At 39.5% G+C, this 18,711-nt stretch overlaps 2 protein-coding genes across 2 annotated transcripts; one reads left to right on the top strand and one right to left on the bottom strand.

Moving 5' to 3' along the window:
* Positions 1 to 14,609: 14,609 nt before the first annotated feature.
* Positions 14,610 to 16,386, top strand: LOC123471209. Its single transcript, XM_045172231.1, has 6 exons — positions 14,610 to 14,827; positions 14,903 to 15,060; positions 15,126 to 15,306; positions 15,372 to 15,607; positions 15,669 to 15,824; positions 15,889 to 16,386. Exons 1-6 carry the CDS (start codon positions 14,670 to 14,672, stop codon positions 16,176 to 16,178), a joined length of 1,179 nt encoding a protein of 392 aa, XP_045028166.1. The 5' UTR covers positions 14,610 to 14,669; the 3' UTR covers positions 16,179 to 16,386.
* On the bottom strand, positions 16,378 to 17,911 carry LOC116935153 (protein ALP1-like). Its single transcript, XM_045172624.1, has 3 exons — positions 17,572 to 17,911; positions 16,905 to 17,511; positions 16,378 to 16,833 (listed from the first exon to the last, which is right to left on the bottom strand). Exons 1-3 carry the CDS (start codon positions 17,909 to 17,911, stop codon positions 16,434 to 16,436), a joined length of 1,347 nt encoding a protein of 448 aa, XP_045028559.1. The 3' UTR covers positions 16,378 to 16,433.
* Positions 17,912 to 18,711: the final 800 nt, after the last annotated feature.

Raw genomic sequence — 18,711 nt, 5'->3', positions numbered from 1 at the left:
ACACTCCTCTTCACGTTCACGGGAAACTTTTAACTTCTCTTTGACGGATGAGACGGATGGGCACAGATTTTCAGCTATGATGTTGAGTCGGCAACGGTCACTTTGGTGTTGATGGTACGAGAACTTAAGAGCAACTGTCGTCTAATGTTCGTGAAGGACTAAACAGTTTCCCTAAGTTCAAGGGTTAAACAGTAGGCGACCTAATTTTGCCTTTGCCCTTTGAACTAAGTATAGGTGGCGTTGCGATCGGAAATTTTACAATGCGGTTTTGGGGTTCCCACTTTTTACATTGTTACATATGACTATATAAACCAGTTTTACATTTTACATTTTGACATTAGACATTCTACAATTTTACAATTTTACCATTTTACAATTTTTACCCCTTTTTTTTACTTTTATACAAGGATTGACTATTTACATTGCATTTTGACCTAACGATCTCGATTTTAACTCAGATGACCCAATTTTTTCACTTTCTACGTAAACGTCCCCAGGCAAAAATCCGACACAATTAAATGCATGTTTTAATATTGTGTTTATATTGGCACACTTTAGGACGATATAAATTATGTATTGAATCATACTAAAGTCTAAAATATAATTTTTAGATAAAAAGAATAATGAATTGTGTCCCACTTGTGGTATACTAGCATAAGTAAAATAATAAATTGAAACATGGAAGACTTGTACTCAATGCGTATCGAACTACGGAACTATATATCGGTTGCCGTACGTGCTACCAACTGTGCCACCTTCGATAGTAATTGACTCAAGAAATATCTATCCAAATTCGATTCAAGTGCTTTAGGTGATAGAAAAATTTTGGAGATTTTTTAAATATTTGGAAACATTTGATTTTACGTGATAGAATTTGGTTTTCGAACATCAACGATTCATAAAAATTGATTTTGTGAAATTTATAATGATAACTTAACTTAATTGAATTAACATAATAATTTGAAACAGATAAATCGACATTATAAAGTTAAACTTTCGTATTTATGCGGATACTTGGAATAGAAGTGGCTAAACAAAATAAAAATACCCTGAAAAATTGGTTCTTCCCAACTTTCCAAGTCCATAAAATATTCGGGGTATAATCTCGTTTATTCGGTTCAGGCGTTCACAAGTCCAAAAAAATTATGGGATATTATTTGATAATATAATGAATGGTATAAACACCCCCAAAAATTTTGGAAAATGTAAAAATTTTGCTTTTTCTCATTATTCCTGGGTTGCTAACCCCGAAAGAATTCTATCCTTTTTAACAGTCATATAATAATTTTCCAAAATTTTACGCACTAATCACATCTATGCACTATGTTAACTTTTGTTTCATCGGTGTGAAACACGATCTATTGAAAACTATAATATAACTCATAATAATTGACTTCTAATAATATATACATTAAGCAATAATTGCCTCCGCCTTGTATCAAACTGCATAATATTACTTTTTTATCACATTTTATTACCAGTTTGTAAAGTAACAAATAATTAATTTTGATAGTATGCGATTTATTGAAAACTAGCATAATTAATTGCTTCTGTTTTATTAGCATGTATTAAATAGCATATTGTTACTTTATGATCATACTTAATACAAACTAGTATGATAAAATCAGGCTAATATATCATTAATTATACTAGTATGCGATTCATTGTAAACTTGTACAATTAATTGTCTCAGATTTTTGGCTGGGTCCTGCTCTTTGGCCGCAGCCATAACACAGAGCTTAGTCACTGGACGAATACAGGGGTTTTTGTGGTTGCTGATTTGCACTTTTACCACTCGTACAACGTTATCAGAGTCACTGGGGAGAACCTCTATCACTTTTCCCAACAGCCATTGTCCACGTAGAGTATTCGGCTCAATGACGAGTACTAGGTCTCCGACGGTAACGTTTGGCCGATTTTCTGACCATTTTCTCCTTTCCTTCAGGTGTGGAACGTATTCACGAAGCCATCTGTTCCAAAAATGTTGTATGATGGCCTGGCTTTGGAGGAATTGTTTTGCTGTGACGTCCATGTTCTCAGCATCTCCCAATTTCAGCGGCACGTAGGGACGGGCTCCTCCATGAAGAAAGTGATTCGGCGTTAACGGGTCGGGATCTTCTGGATCCATGCTGAGGTGGGTTAGTGGCCGAGCGTTCAAAAGGGCTGCTACTTCTGCGATCACCGTTCTTAGGACCCGATCGGTGACTAAACGATTCCCGACGCTGACCTTCGCTTACACGATTGCACGAGCCTTTCCCAAACTCCACCGAAATGGGGTCCGTGAGGAGGAGAGAAATGCCACTCTATTTGTTGGCATGCCATCTTCGACTGCAACTCCTGGTGTTGTTTGACTAACTCCGTTAGAGCTTGTCGGAGTTCTTGTTCCCCAGCTACGAGATTAGTTCCGTTGTCACTGTAAACAACGTTCGGCTTTCCACGTAAACTCACGAACCGAGTGAAACATAGCAGGAATTCTTTGAGACTGAGGCCGTCAGAGACTTCTAGGTGAACGGCTCTAGTTGTTAGGCACGTAAACAGGCATACCCAACGTTTCTCGTGTCTACATCCTCTTCCACCGACTCGTACCGTTAGAGGGCCGAAGTAATCGATTCCCGTATATGCGAAAGATGGAAGATAGAGAGTAAGCCTGTGAGCTGGTAATGATGCCATGAGTGGTGGAATGGGTTTCGATGATCTCCGCTTGCAAGGCCAGCAGGTGTTGACAACCGATTTGATGACGTTACGTCCAGTAATTATCCAGTAACGTAAACGTAAATCCGCCAACAATCTTTCAGATTTAATGTGGAGATTCCGTTTGTGATGATCCCATACAATCCGCTGCGTCAGGAGTTGATCGGCTGGAAGCAGGATGGGATGCTTTGTGGAATAATCAACTGGAGCCTGAAGTATACGTCCGCCTACACGTAGCTGTCCTGTTTCATCCAGGAAAGGGCTGAACGTGCGTAGTTTCGATTTCAGAGGCAACGCCAAGCTCTTTCTCAAGGCGTAGATTTCTTCCGTAAATGCCAGTCCTTGGGTGCGTTTGACACAGAGCATGAGGGCCGTCATCATTTCTTCGGCCGTCAACTCCCCCACGGTTGGCTTGTAAATTCCCATCTTAGCTCTGGTGTTGGTCGCGAATCTTCTGCACCAAGCGATAACTCTTTGGATCTTGAGTAAGCTGGAATACCTCTTTACACAGTCATCAATCGGGTGATTTTCGTCTTCCGTTTTGACTGCGAAGACTCGAATTACGTTAACGTCCCTTTCTTCCGGCTCTGCGATCTCTTCCCAAATATCCCACTCCGACGGATCGAGTTTCAGGAACGATGGACCCTCGTTGAATTTCACCAACTCGTCGACGTTCTTCGGGTCAATGCCACGACTACACAGGTCCGCTGGATTGTTAATTCCGGAAACGTGACGCCATTGTCTTCGATTCGTGTTCCGGAGGATTCTGCCAATCCGATTGTTCACCAAGGTTTCAAATCGGCAAGTGCGAGAATGGATCCAACGTAAGACGGTTTGAGAGTCGGTGTGGAAGGTAACTTCACGTAAATCGATTTCGAGCTCCCGACAGATTACTAGGGCGATATTTAATCCTTCTACAGCAGCCTGCAACTCTAATCCTGGGATCGTGAGTCCTTTTACTGGTGTTACGTGGGTTTTAGCCATGACGAAGGATACGTTGATCGACTGCCCAGCCAAAAATCTGAGACAATTAATTGTACAAGTTTACAATGAATCGCATACTAGTATAATTAATGATATATAAGCCTGATTTTATCATACTAGTTTGTATTAAGTATGATCATAAAGTAACAATATGCAATTTAATAAATGCTAATAAAACAGAAGCAATTAATTATGCTAGTTTTCAATAAATCGCATACTATCAAAATTAATTATTTGTTACTTTACAAACTGGTAATAAAATGTGATAAAAAAGTAATATTATGCAGTTTGATACAAGGCGGAGGCAATTATTGCTTAATGTATATACTATTAGAAGTCAATTATTATGAGTTATATTATAGTTTTCAATAGATCGTGTTTCACACCGATGAAACAAAAGTTAACATAGTGCATAGATGTGATTAGTGCGTAAAATTTTGGAAAATTCTTATATGACTGTTAAAAAGGATATAATTCTTTCGGGGTTAGCAACCCAGGAATAATGAGAAAAAGCAAAATTTTTACATTTTCCCAAATTTTTGGGGGTGTTTATACCATTCATTATATTATCAAATGATATCCCATAATTTTTTTGGACTTGTGAACGCCTGAACCGAATAAACGAGATTATACCCCGAATATTTTATGGACTTGGAAAGTTGGGAAGAACCAATTTTTCAGGGTATTTTTATTTTGTTTAGCCACTTCTATTCCAAGTATCCGCATAAATACGAAAGTTTAACTTTATAATGTCGATTTATCTGTTTCAAATTATTATGTTAATTCAATTAAGTTAAGTTATCATTATAAATTTCACAAAATCAATTTTTATGAATCGTTGATGTTCGAAAACCAAATTCTATCACGTAAAATCAAATGTTTCCAAATATTAAAAAAATCTCCAAAATTTTTCTATCACCTAAAGCACTTGAATCGAATTTGGATAGATATTTCTTGAGTTAGTTACTATCGAAGGTGGCACAGTTGGTAGCACGTACGGCTACCGATGTACAGTTCCGTAGTTCGATACGCATTGAGTACAATTCTTCCATGTTTCAATTTATTATTTTACTTATGCTAGTATACCACAAGTGGGACACAATTCATTATTCTTTTTATCTAAAAATTATATTTTAGACTTTAGTATGATTCAATACATAATTTATATCGTCCTAAAGTGTGCCAATATAAACACAATATTAAAACATGCATTTAATTGTGTCGGATTTTTGCCTGGGTGGTCTTCGAAGATGAAACGGAAGTACGCCACAGCTCCAAATCCTTTTGTGCTTGCATCCGTAAATACATGCAGGTGCTGCTGCGTCCAACGTCCAAGTTGATGCCGGAAACATCTTGGTACTGTTAACAACTCCAGGTTATCCAGATGCTCGTACCAGTAGTGAAAGCGTTGGCCTAATTCTTCGGGGATAGGGTCATCCCAGCCGATCCTTTTCTCGTACGTCCATATATCTTGCATAAGTGACTTCATTAAGAAAACAACAGGAGCGACGAGTCCCAACGGGTCGTAGACACTGGAGATTAAACTGAGGAAATTCCTTTTGGTGAGAACGTCATGGCTAGGCTGCTTCCGTATCTTGAACGTCAGCATATCCGTTTCTCCGTTCCACATCACTCCAAGTGTTCGCTCGATGGGCAACTTCTCCAAATCAAGGTCCAGTGTTGGTGAAGCCAAACCGATCTCACGTAGAGCCGATATAACCTTCCTTGAGGAGGACGTCCACTTCGTTAGATTGAAACCGCCTAGTTGTAAGAGTTTCTTCATCTGGCGGGCCCGTTTTACTGCCCCGTCTTCGGAATCAAAGGAATCGAGGTAGTTGTCAACGTAAAAGTTTCTTCGAACGCTCTCTGCTGCCTCCGGATACTGGTCGCAATGATCGTCTGCAGTCCCATTTAGGGCGAAAATACAGGTCGTTGGGGAAGATTTTGATCCAAAGACGTGGACTGTCATTTGGTACGTTAACGGTGCTTGATTACTGCCAGGCGTTCGATAGACAAACCGACAGGCCACCTGGTCTTCTACTGGGACCTTCACTTGGTGAAACATCTTCTCGATATCTGTGCCAACTGGTACCAGGTTCCTTCGGAAGCGTAGTGGGACACCGATTAGGCTAACGAGAAGATTGGGTCCACGTAACAGGTTCTGGTTGATCGACGTTCCCCCATACTCGGCGGCTCCGTCAATTACAACTCGAACTTTGGTCGTAGAGCTGGATGGGCTTACGACGCCGTGGTGCGGTAAATACCACGTTCTACTTGACTCCTTCCGCAACTCTTCGGTCGTGAGGAGTGTGGCGTGATCCAGGCCGATGTACTCCTTAACAACTGCATCATACTTCTGGGCAAAGTCTACATCTCGTTGAAATCGCCTCTCCAGAGAATAAAGTCTCTTCAATGCAGTTGCCCGATTGTCCGGAAGGTTTACGTTGTCGGTTTTCCACATAAGGCCGACTTGATACCGGTTACCAACATTTTTCACTGTTGACTCGAGGATACGTTGCCCACGTAGATCGTCTTCGGAGAGAACAGGCTGCTCCATGTCTACATCTTTCGCCTCCAGCTGCCAGAATTTCTTGACTAACTCGTTGAGGTCTTCGGGACGTTCCTCTGCTACTATGTGGGCGATGAACGGACGCCCATCTTGTGGCGGGCCCGTTTGACCACCCAGGCACCAACCAAACGGTGTTTTGAAGGCGATAGGCCCAATTGTTCCAGCCGGCGGCTAGACGGAATCTACGTGATCGTGGGCTTCTGCTACGTCAATTCCAATTAATACTCCAACGTCTTCGGGTTGTATGTTCGGGACATCAAGACCGCGTAGGTGTGTCCAGGACTCCATTTGACGAGGGTTGATTGGAGGATTTGGCGTCACCTTCAAATTGTCGACGGCGTAGGCGTGTTTAACTTCAAAACGGCTTGTTCCGTCGACGGACGAGAGGGAGAAATCCACAACGGCAGCTTGGACGTTTAATGTGGCTCCATCATAAGAGACAACGGTGATGCGTTTATGCTGACCAACGAGTCCCAATCTTTTTACTAAATCTCTCCTGATCAGTGTGGTGTCACTTCCAGTATCCAGGAATCCGAAAGTGTCGACCCCTCTTGTACCGACGCTAATACGAACGGGTACAATCTTGAAACGTACACGTCGCTTTACCGGTTCCTTCTGGGTTAGTGTCCCGAGGAATGCAGTCGATGTAGACGCTGATGGAGACGTTGGATCCGATAGTTTCCTCCGTGGGATGAACTCGGAACCGTGAAGCAAGGGATGGTGTCTTGATCCAGTGCATCGACCCATGGTACATTTGATGTCCCTGGGACACTCCTTGCGTTCATGTTTGCCGGTAAGGCATAGTAAACACCTCCCGGACTTAAATACGACTTCAACCCTTTTCGTGGGCGTGAAAGACATAAACAGGTTACAGCTGGCCAAGTTGTGAGCCCTGCCGTTACAAGCTAGGCACCTCCATTGGTCAGTCTTTTCGGCCGCTTTCTCCTCCGTCTTCGGTTGTTTTCCCTTGGGAGCAGCCTCCGGAGGTGACGACGCCGTTGATTTAGAGCCTTCTTCTGTCGAAACATGTCCAATGGTCGACGTGTGAGCAGCGTTCTTTTTCTTGACAGACTTCTTCTCATCAAACCGTACTTTGGACGTCGACGTAGGCAAGGACTCAAATACGTTTTTACCATGTTGCTTACTCATGGATTTTACTGTTACCCAGTCGTCCAGGTCCAGAACGTTCAGCTCTGCACCTGTTCTCTTTCGTTTTTCATTCCACTTCTCTTTAAGGTACGTCGTCAGCTTTGCTTCCATGGCCATCAGAGTACGGCTATGAAGCTCATGGGCATATCTTGATTGTGAGAGCGTCACCACTGCTCCATGCAACCGGTTTGCAAAAGTCTTGAGGCTCGCCGCATCTTGGCTCTTCAAAGGTGGAATCTGCAGCAGGTCGTCGAGGTACGTTTGATCCATGACTTCGGTGCGGCCGTAAACTGCATCGAGTCGTTCCCACACCACGGAGTACATAGCCTCATCGGCGAGGCACTCGCCGATCTCATTCTGGACCTCCTTCGACAGCAGCTCTTCCAAAATGAACAGTAGGGCAGGAGAACCGTTGTATTCTTGTTCGTATAAGGCTCGAAATTTAGCCTTAAACCGGGCGTAGTTCTTCGGATTTCCATCAAACGGCTGGATCGTGAAGGTCGGAGTACGTGGACGACTACAGCAGCCACCATGAGGATGATTGGAAGGGCCAGCGGCAGGTGGAGGTTCAGGGGTCGTGTCCGAAGACGTATCGTCCCCAGGGGGTGGGCATGGATTGCAGGTTGAAGGCATGATGGGCAAGGGTCTTCGGGTAGGATCCTGTGCAGAGGTACCGGCTGGAACGTAACGATTGGACAAGTCTCTACGGTGCATTACTGTGGCCTCAATTGACTTTAAGGACGCCCGAGCAGGGATGTCTTGTGTAGCAGCGAATGACTGTGATCGTTTTGGAAGGCGTGTCTCTTGGTCCAGAACTTGCTCTTGTATCGTTCTCAGATGGATCTTGTTGACTTCCATCGTTGTTTTTTGGCCTTCAATCTGAGCATTTAAGTCCAAGTTAACCTCTTTGATCTTCTGATCCATTTCACGTAGACTCTGACGTGAATCTTTCACCAAGTTGGTATTAGCGGCGATTTCTGATGACGTCTTTTCCGCGCAGTCAATGAGTTTGCTCAGGTGCTCACCCATGCCTTTCAGCGCCTTGCTTAACGTTTCCGTAGCCGACGTAGTGCTCGCTTCCATCTGGATTCTTGCACGTTCCATCTTGACTTCCAATTCCAGTATCTGTTTCTGGATGCACAGATCACGCTGGCTGGGTTGACCAAGGGGAACATTTGACGTCGAACGGGTAGACCTCTTCTGTGATAGCGTGGTACTAACTGTGACGTCTGAAGCTGTCGTACCAATAGAGCTGGCTGAGTGACGTGACGACGTGGCATACCTAATGGCGAAGTTGAGGATTTCCACGTGGTCGGTGTCGAATTGTACCTCCCATTTTTCACATGCTTGACGTTGTGGATCCGTAATATCGGGCAAGCTCTCCATATACGTGTGGTGGAGATCTTTGACGTCTTCGTAGATACGAATTCATTCGTCTCGCCATGCTGCAACTTGCAACTTCTTGAGTCTGATGGCTCCCAACTTGTGATCTGCCACTGCTTTTCTGAGCTGATTCGTTAACTTCGTGTGGGCCGCCTTTCTTCTCCCACGTTTCTGCTTGAGATCGTTGTCTGGGAGGAGGGGGCCTTCATTCTTCATTGCTTCTGGTTTCATTTCGTCTTCTATAGAGATATTGCCGCCCGACTCAATACTCTCGGCTTTTGCTCCGGCTTCACTCATGACGTAGAAACGTTCAAAGACAAGGAAGTAGTCACACTTAAACGGATGTCGATGATTCACGTAGATACAGCGACGATACAGTCAGATACGTAAAGGCGTGGTAGACCGGGTTTTGCCTTCAGGATGGCGTGGACGTGTGTCAAAGTCTTACAAAGGGGAATACCCAACAATTTTACTGAATCTAACAAGTTTTACTAGGGATAACAAGAGAAATGCACGTGTTCGTTAAATCCCGGGTTTCGGCACCATTTGTTACTAACGCTCACGTGCAGTGGAGACGTTGTAACAGAAAAGATGTGGGATGGAGGATGAAAAATAATGAAGATGAAAAATATGACTTGAGGGAAAACGCACAGCTTTATTCTTTGTTGAAAAAAGGGAGAACAAAGAGAGAGAGAGAAAATTGGGAACTTAACATTTAGACTGGATTACGGGGGAGGTAAACGAGAGATGCTCGTTCACGACCGTTACGGTACAATAACTGAAAAAACACACACTGAACAAAAGGGTGCAAGGGCCACTTCCAACATAAACACAAACCGAAGGCCCTTGCCACCTACAATCCTGCCCATGAGGGCAGCACAGTAAGTGACAGCTAGTTCTTGGGAAACTTTCAAAATCCCATATTCTGAAACCAGGGTTACGCGTAGAAGGCAAAGTTTGTAGAGTTCTTCCAGACAACCAACAAAAGTAGCTCTCATATTTACTGAAAAAGGTAATTTTATTATCATACCGTTTTTATATACGCTATTTGTCTTTTATATTATCGCCCGTTGTTGGCGAATTCTATATCCTTTAAAGTCACTTTTGCCTTGTTCGTTTCTATTGCGACGAAGCAAGTGTCCGCTTTTCAAGGCAGCGTTAAATTTTAAACATTGACAAGTCAATTATGCATCGGACTACCCCACGTAACTTTTGCTAAACTCATCCTTCATTTTAGATGAAGCTTAAAAAGCATTCATGGTTCCATTTGAATCCACTTCTCAGCATAGTTGTAATCTTTCGATCGTTTTTTTTTGTTCCTTCACAGATTGAGGTAAAGCGTTGCCTAACTGATGCACTAAGTAACTTTTTTTTTCTCAAAATAAATTTAGGTTGCTCAACGTACGTGGCTAATCTACTAAATCGCAATTAACCTTACAAGATGCAAACGAAAAGTCATCTTTCTCCTTTCTACCGTGACGCGACGTCAGTGAAAACGGTGTCGTCTCCCAACTTTCTCCAGTCATGTTTCGGTACGTTGTTCACCCTTCTCTCAATTCTGTGTTATTTGCTGAGTGTGTTTCGTTCACAGAAATGCAATGGTAACACATAAATAAGCCAAAGCAAAAAAATATGAAAAAGTGCATCGCGGCTTTGTTCTTTATCGGTTGCACTGGCTCACGTGGTTCGCAGTATTCTGTTTGCTTGTGCTGTTTGGACTATTGGTGGCATTACTAGGTAGTAATACCTAGTATTACCTAGTTACCTAGTAATACCTAGTTTTTTTTTCACTACTTTACCTAGTTCTACTTTACCTAGTTTCTCTCCGGGCTACTTTAGTAATAGTAAAACCTAGTTAAAAAAAAATACCTAGTAATAAGAAAAACATTACCTAGGTAATTTGACTTTTTTTTACACTGTTGTCAAATGATTAAAAACTCAAAATTTCTATTAATTGTAATTTGTCGCTTATCGCTATTCATTTGTTTCCTTTTTTCCCTTTCCCTGACAGAGCCTGATGCCTGACTGAGTTAGTCTATCAGTCTATCTACTGTTTATTGGAAATTACATGCAATAGAGCAGTAAAACATCCTACGTTGCACGTTCTCCACAAATGCGAAAATCTCATTTGTGTCCAAGTTGGTCTGCTGCGGCTGCAGCGTCTTATGGAGAAACCAACTTCTTCGTGTTAAAAAATAAGTTTTCGTAAATATAATTAAGATTTTCCCCTTTTCTTCCTAGCAGAGGGTACCCTATTCATTTTTCATTTCCCAATTTTTGTCTAGTCCTAGTTCTATCTGGGTTATTTTTATTTAGCTATTGTTTGTGAATGGTTTGTTGTTCATCCCCTTGTAGTAGACGAATTTCTGGCAGCAAACGAAATTCTTCGGCTAAAAGAGACGAGCAACTTACAAACAAAAATAAAATAAAAATAAAGTAGATAGAACTGGAGCTAGAAAAAAATATTGGGAAATGAAAAGATGAATAGTGTACCCACTGCTAGGAAGAAAAGGGGGAAATCTAAATTATAGTTATGAAAACTTAATTTTTAACGTGAAGAAGATGGTTTCTCCATAAGACGCTGCAGCCGCAGCAGACCAACTTGGACACAAATGAGATTTTCGCATTTGTGGAAAATGCGCAACGCAGGATGTTTTACTGCTCTATTCTGCACCTGAATAACTCAAAGTCTAAGTATGAATATGAAGTAAATGGTTATTTTACAAGCATTTGTTAGTTTTATAATGTATTTAATTGTATTGCAGGGACTTATTTAGGTTGTCTAGCATTTTTTCATTGGAATTGTCACATCCTAAAGTAAGTCAACTTCATTTCACTTGCAACTGTTGCAAGCTGCACCTGAATAACTGACGTATGAATTTGTTCATAGTTTTACAGGCATTTCTTATATTTTTGATATATTGTATTGTATTGCAGGTCCCATCTACACACATTTGCTTGAATCTGAAACTCTGTGCCGGTTTAACAGAAATTTAGATTCATAACTTATTTAAAACTCAAGTTGTAGAAGAAATACAGAAAGAATAATCAAAGAATCAAACTGCTCGTATTGTCATTTAATTTTTATCTTATTTTAAAAACTAGGTATAACTAGGTTACCTAGTTTTAAATTACTACCTAGTTTTTTATTACTACCTAGTTTTCTTGCTGCTACTTTTTACTATTACCTAGTACCTAGTTTTTCGGCCACTACTTTACCTAGTAATTTTATAAAACTAGGTATTTAGTAATAGTATTACCTACTTTTTTCGAAAACTCGGTAAAAGTAATAGTAATACCTAGTTTCAAAAATAACTAGGTTGCCATCAATAGTTTGGACTCTTCTCTGCATCCACACACTTTCACTTTTATAGAAGAAAAACAAAACGTGCATTCACAAATAAAAACCAGTGCGTCGAAGAAAAAACGACATACAGTCAATATCATTAAAAGAGGTGTGTCTTATTTCAGTATTAACCTATATTATTCTATATTCTAAGGGAAAATGTAGAAACAAACAAATTTTTACCTTTCTTTTAAGGTAGTGCCTCGTAAAGTTAAAGCTTAAGAAATTTTGGAATCTTCTTACATCTTCTTTCACGTGTGGACTCTGTTGGCTACGTGTCACTTGTCGGACAGGAGAGTGTAACGAGCCAACTGCATTATTTACGCTTTACAGAAAATGGCAAATCTGCACGGACATTGAGTGTACGCAAGGTGTACACCAAGGCAACGCCCACATGACCAAGTGACCAAACGCCACCGCCATCTAAGACACACCCAATGTGCCACTTGCAATTCTGTATAAAAGCAATGTTATTCGCAACAATAGGGAGAGTAGTGTCATGCTTCTTGGTTTGGTTGTATTGCTATTGTAGAAGTCAAATAAATACACGTCTGGCAAATCTTACAATTGGAGGTCCCAACGAGACTTGAAGTTGAAATAAAAGATTTTGTCACCGGTATAAAAGACTTCAAAACAGTAGACAATAAAATTGAATCAGGAGGATAAAGTGCAAATAATTTTTTTTTTTCTTTCTACTTGCGTCGGTCAACAAAATCCATCACGGTAAGCGAATGCAGAAATCTTTTTTACCACAGACTACTCTCAGGACCGACTCCGTTTACCCTGACTGAATTAACGAAACTTCACCACCAGTAAACTCAAATTTGAAAACCCATGATATAACAAATCCTGACTCTGAAATCAAAACGCCAAGGGCCGCATTTATTCTCAGCTGGAATGAATTAGTTGAATTAGAATACAAGTATACTAAGGAAAAATCAAAAAGTTATCAAACAACTTCAACAACAACCACGATAAAACAATTGGAAGAAAAAAAGAGGCAAATACAGCGGCGCATAACGCCTTATACCAATTTGCGTACTCAATATTAAAAAAAACTTTAAATACGCCAGACGAAATCACTCACGAGACAATAAGTAAAACAACAAAAACTATAAGAGATCAGATTCAGTCACTCGGAGGAGAATTTAGTAACGTACACACTCTTTTACAATAGTTAAAAACTGTTAACGATAAAGAGAAAGAATTCTTGATCACAGTACACACCGTTCTACAAGAAGAAGCACTTGCGCAACAAGTCGCAGAGAAAAAACGATCAGACGAAATCAGTTTAGAAAACTTTAACCTACAAAAGAAATTGCAAAAAAAGAAAGGAACCCAAATCAATCGACCGAAAAAATAATAGAAAGTAACAAATTCTTAAAGAATTCACTAGAAAAAACTTATCAGCGAATCAGTGAATTAGAACAAATACTTCGAAAAAACACAGAAAACGAAGAATATCTTAAAAAACTATTGAAAAAGAAGGAAGAAACTACAGCACACGTGGAAACCGAAGGTCAAGAAAATATAAACAAACTCCAAAACGAAAACAAGTTACTCCTAGAAAGTTATAATACCGTTAAGAAACACGAAAAGGCACAGAAAGAAAGAAGCGAAGAATTAGAAAAGGAGGTAGTAGAATTGAAAAACTCTCTCGAAACCACAAAGGGAGAAAGAAGCTGTCTACACAAAGGGCAACTAGAATTAGCCGTAAGGAATAGAAACCTCGAAAGACAAATAAGAGATAAAGAAACACTCATTTCAACTCAGGTGAGCAAGATACAACGCCTTGAGGAACGTCTAGTGGAGTATAAGCAAAAAGAAGCTTTTTACGTCGAAGCAGAGAGCGCAGACAATTCTAGAACAGAAGAACATACAGGAGAAGTTTCAAAACTAATAGAACAAATCAACGATCTAACGTCATTTAATGAAATAAACGACAAATCATTACATTTCGAATTAGATACAGAACAAGTTTTAAAGCAACAGCAAACTATTGAAACTCTAAAAAAACAAATAGAGTCTCAGAATAAAACAATAGAACTATTGCAGAAACAGAACGAACTTCGTAATAAATAGACACCAAATTTTAAAATCATGGGAGTTGACCACGATACTTCCGAGGAAGCTGAGACTTCGAGACACAACCCAATAGGAAAATCAACAGAAAAAACCCCTACCGCAGAAGAAATAGACATGATCAAAACCTTTAAGCCTCGCTTACACTAGAGGGTTTTTAAGCTTTTAAGCTTTTAATTTTAAGAAGTTAAGGTCTTAAGCTTTTAAGTTTCTGGCTTACACTAATAATTTTTGTAAGTTTAACAGCTTAATAACTCAAAAGCTTAATATCTTAAATATCAAACTGGTTTGATATTTGAGCTTTTAAGTTGTTAAACTTTTCGGAAAGTTTAAGCTCTAGCCAATAGGAATATTCGGCTAGTGCGTACTTCTTCGTAAATTTTTTTGTACTGGTGCCACCACAAAGTTTGTTGTATTTGTAGTTTTATTTATTTAAAAGTTTTTTGTCTGAATTTCAAATTTAAAATGTCTGTCAATAAAATAACTAACAGTAAAAAGACTGTTTCCCCGAAAAAATCTGAACGTTTACCAACGAGAGTGTCTCCGAGAAAGAAAATAGTTAAAACTGTCTACGATTTGGACATAGCATCAGGAAGTGGAGTAAAATCTTCAGCCAAGAAAAGGTAACAATACTTTTGTAGTATTTTAAGTATCTTAAAACATAATTATCTATGTTTATTTTATTTAATGTTTTACAGAATTTCAACATATCCATGGAATGAAGAAAGAATCCAAGAAATGATACAGGGTGTGTCAGAGTATCCAGTCCTTTATGATATTTCTCGTGATGACTACAAGGATGTCACAGTTCATGCCCGTGCCCTTGATGCTGTTGCTCAAAGACTGCCATGTTGCAGTAAGTATCACCTACATAACATATAATTGCATTTTTATCACTATTTCATTGTTCTTTTTTATTAGCTGGTGCTGATGTAAAATCAAAATGGGAATATTTGAGGAAGTGTTGGTTGAACGAGAGGAGAGAACAAAATAAAGAGGATCCATCTGGCACTGGGACTGATGACTTAAAGAAAAACCAACGCAAACCATTTGCTTATTATGAATCTATGGGATTCATTTCCCCTTTCACCAAGTCAAGAGTGTAAGTTGTGCTACTTGTTTGTTTTTTTTCATATTTGAAATCATCAATGTATGATTTTATTAAAGGGGTCGCCATACTAACATTACTAACAATAAATATTTCCAAACCGATGACTATGGTAATGAAAACGATGCTGATGAAGCTGTTCAACAACAACAAACAGTTGAAGTAGTACATGTTGAATTGTCACTCGATTCCAGTAATTCGGTTTTTGCATCAGAACAAACAAAGCAAATTTTGCAAAACGGAACTTTTTATTCGTCGGATTCAGACCAATTTGCTGACGAACGTAATAACAGTGGTAATAAGACTCAAACATTTTGATATTCTTTTCCATACGTAAAAATTTAATGAACTTTTAGGAATAGAAAACGGTTTTGCAGGAGAATTCTTTGATGTTGAAACTTCACTACAATCTGGATGTTCTTCTCCATTATTAATACGCAGTCCTTCAAAGTCTACGAAACATGCCGCTGGTGGATCCAACAAGACATCTGGAAATTACAAGTCTTGCGCTGGTAGCAATAAGAAGTCATGATTACACAATTACATTTATTTATTAATTCTCTATTCATTATAAAGGAAAAGAGGCCAACCAACCAGCTAGTGCCACTAAGAAAATGATCAAGGGAAAAAACACAATGCAAGACATAGATGGCCAATTAAATTTCTTAGGAAAATCAATGATGGCACTTGTGGAAAGTAAGCCTGAAAATCCACAACTGGATGATACTCAGAAAGACTGGTATAGTTATGCTGCCAACTTTGGTATACGTGTTGCTGCCATACCATGTGATGATGCCCGCGACCAAATTAGATTGGGTATGGAAAATCTATACGCTACGTACAAGAAGTGGAAGCCATCAGTTTAATTTTTATAAAAATTTTTTTTTTGTCTTTCAAATGTTTAATTGATTTTAATTTTGGTCTAACGACCTTTGCGACTGTTAATGCGGATAAATATTTCCTGTGCCAATCTTCACTAAGATATTGCTTTACTTTGAAACGTTATGTTCCTCCATTTTAAAATAGTTTCTCCCCGGCATCATTTTTTGTTCATGAATCGTTTATTTGTTGAAACTCGGAAAAGAAATACATAATTGTATTCATAATACTAATGCATTTATTCAGGTGTTTTTACTTGTAAAATTACAAATGTCATATTGCCACGGTACACTTCCCTCATGGCAAAAATATTGTTTGTATGAATCACGCAACTTCTTTGCCTTTTGCGTTGCATTACGACTATAAGAGTGTTCCATGTTATTAAAACTAGCCGCATTATTATATACTTCATCATCTCTCCAATCTCCATCAACCAGGCCACCGTTTCTGTCGAAATAGTCTGATGTTCCTTTTCTTACATAGGTGTTGCATTCAGCAATCAACAAGTTATGCAGGACTAAAACTGCACGAGTGTAATGTTCTACATTCTCAGGTTTTGCGTTCACAGTTGTTAGGAATAACCTCCACCTTGTTGCTAGAATTCCAAATAAATTTTCCGAAGTTCGCCTTGCTCGAGAATGTCTATTTTAAATCAGTGCATGAGAAATATATAATCAAACAACTGAATGCAACTGATGGTAATGCTGTAATACCTATAATTGTAGATAGTTTCATGCTGAGGAAGTAGAGTTCTCCTACCTGGATATCCTTTCATCATGTAATCAGTAAGCTCAAAGGCGTCGTCACCAACAAGAACCACTGGGTGCACTAAAGAGCCTTCTTGTGACAAAGGAAGAGCAGATGGTGCTGGAAGATCTAATTGCCTGTTTTTGAAGGATTTGCGTAAATCAGACGAACACCAAATCCCACTATCAGATTGTCTCCCATATTCACCAAGGTCAAACATCAAAACTTCGTAATTAGCACCAGCTATCGCCATTAACACGATGCTTTTAAAGCCTTTGTAGTTTTGGTAAAGAGACCCACTGTGTGGTGGACAAATAATAGCGATGTGTTTGCCATCTATTGCACCACAACAGTTGGGATAGTTCCATTTTGTGTAGTATTCTTGGACAACCCTTCTCCATTTATCTGCATTTGGCACAGCTAGGTATTTTGATGCAAGTTCCTCATAAATTGCTATTGCTGTACCTCGAGTAATAAGGCATGCAGTAGAAGAAGCTACTCTAAATCCATACGCAAGGGTATGAAGATTATCACCAGTGGCAAAATATCGTAGGGTGAGTGCCAATCTTTCTCCTATGAAACAATTAAAGTTTTACTATTAATAACAAAGCAGCATTTAACAAATGATACTACCTGCTGTGATACACATTCTCATTTTGGTATGTTTCCTTTGCATTTCATGATGACCACCAATTTCTTTAAGCAATTTCTCAAAGCAAGTTGGGGACATGCGTGTGAAATTCTGAAACGTGTAGGAATCAGACAAAGCAGCCTCTTTAAGAATAGTAAAGTACCAAGAGTGTTTAGCTCGATTTTCTTCTTTGTTAAAAGATCTTGTCCACGGACGTCCTAACGGATGTCTTTTACGAATAAGATATTTCTTTTTAAGTAGAGTTACCGCAAATAAAAGAGCTGTGAATCCAACAACACATTTGGTTTTCCACTTGTACACGTCAAAATCGTAGTTATCCATTTTGATGACGCTCAACATCAACACAAAAATAGCACTTCGTCTGCTTGTATTTATTTGCGTTTGCACGAAAACTAACTCCGCCTTCTTTAAAAAAAAAGTCACTTGACAGTGTAAGTTGAAAAATTAAAAACTTAGCTTAACTTCTTAAGAACTTAAAAGATTAAGGAACTAAAAGCTTAAGAAAAACCTCTAGTGTAAGCGAGGCTTTACTCAACCAATAGTAAAAGTATTGGGAGAAATGTTCTCTCGAGAAGATAAAAAATCCATCCCTCCATACAAAGGAAAAAGCACAGACAAAATGATAACGGAGTGGCTTAAAACAGCTGGGCACGTAGCAAGAAACAACAACTGGGACGACACCAAAAAATTACGATTCTTTTCAGACAGACTTAAAGGTGAAGCTCTGGATTGGCACGAAGAATACGTATCAGAGCAAGGAGATGAACTTGAATACGATGACTGGCGATCAGCAATCATAGCAAGATTCCAAGACGCCTATGATCTAGCCGCCTTAAAGAAAAAATTATTGCAGCTAAAACAGAAACCGGAAGAAAACTGCAGAGCATTCGTGTCAAGATTAAACAACCTATACGACGGAATCGAAGAAAAAGAAGAAAAACTTGACCACAACAAGACAGTTGTGGAAGACCAGCTCTTGAGTAAAGTAAAAAAGATGCGGGATACCACCAAAATTAAAATTTTAATCCAAGGGATCTTACCAAAAATAAAAACGGAACTTTACCTACGAATGCCAGAAGATGCCAACGACTTCGATGCACTATGCAAACAACTGTTTATTT

Source organism: Daphnia magna, linkage group LG4, assembly GCF_020631705.1.
Source record: "Daphnia magna isolate NIES linkage group LG4, ASM2063170v1.1, whole genome shotgun sequence".
Classification (NCBI taxonomy): domain Eukaryota; kingdom Metazoa; phylum Arthropoda; class Branchiopoda; order Diplostraca; family Daphniidae; genus Daphnia; species Daphnia magna.
This window is presented reverse-complemented; position numbering and strand designations above follow the sequence as displayed.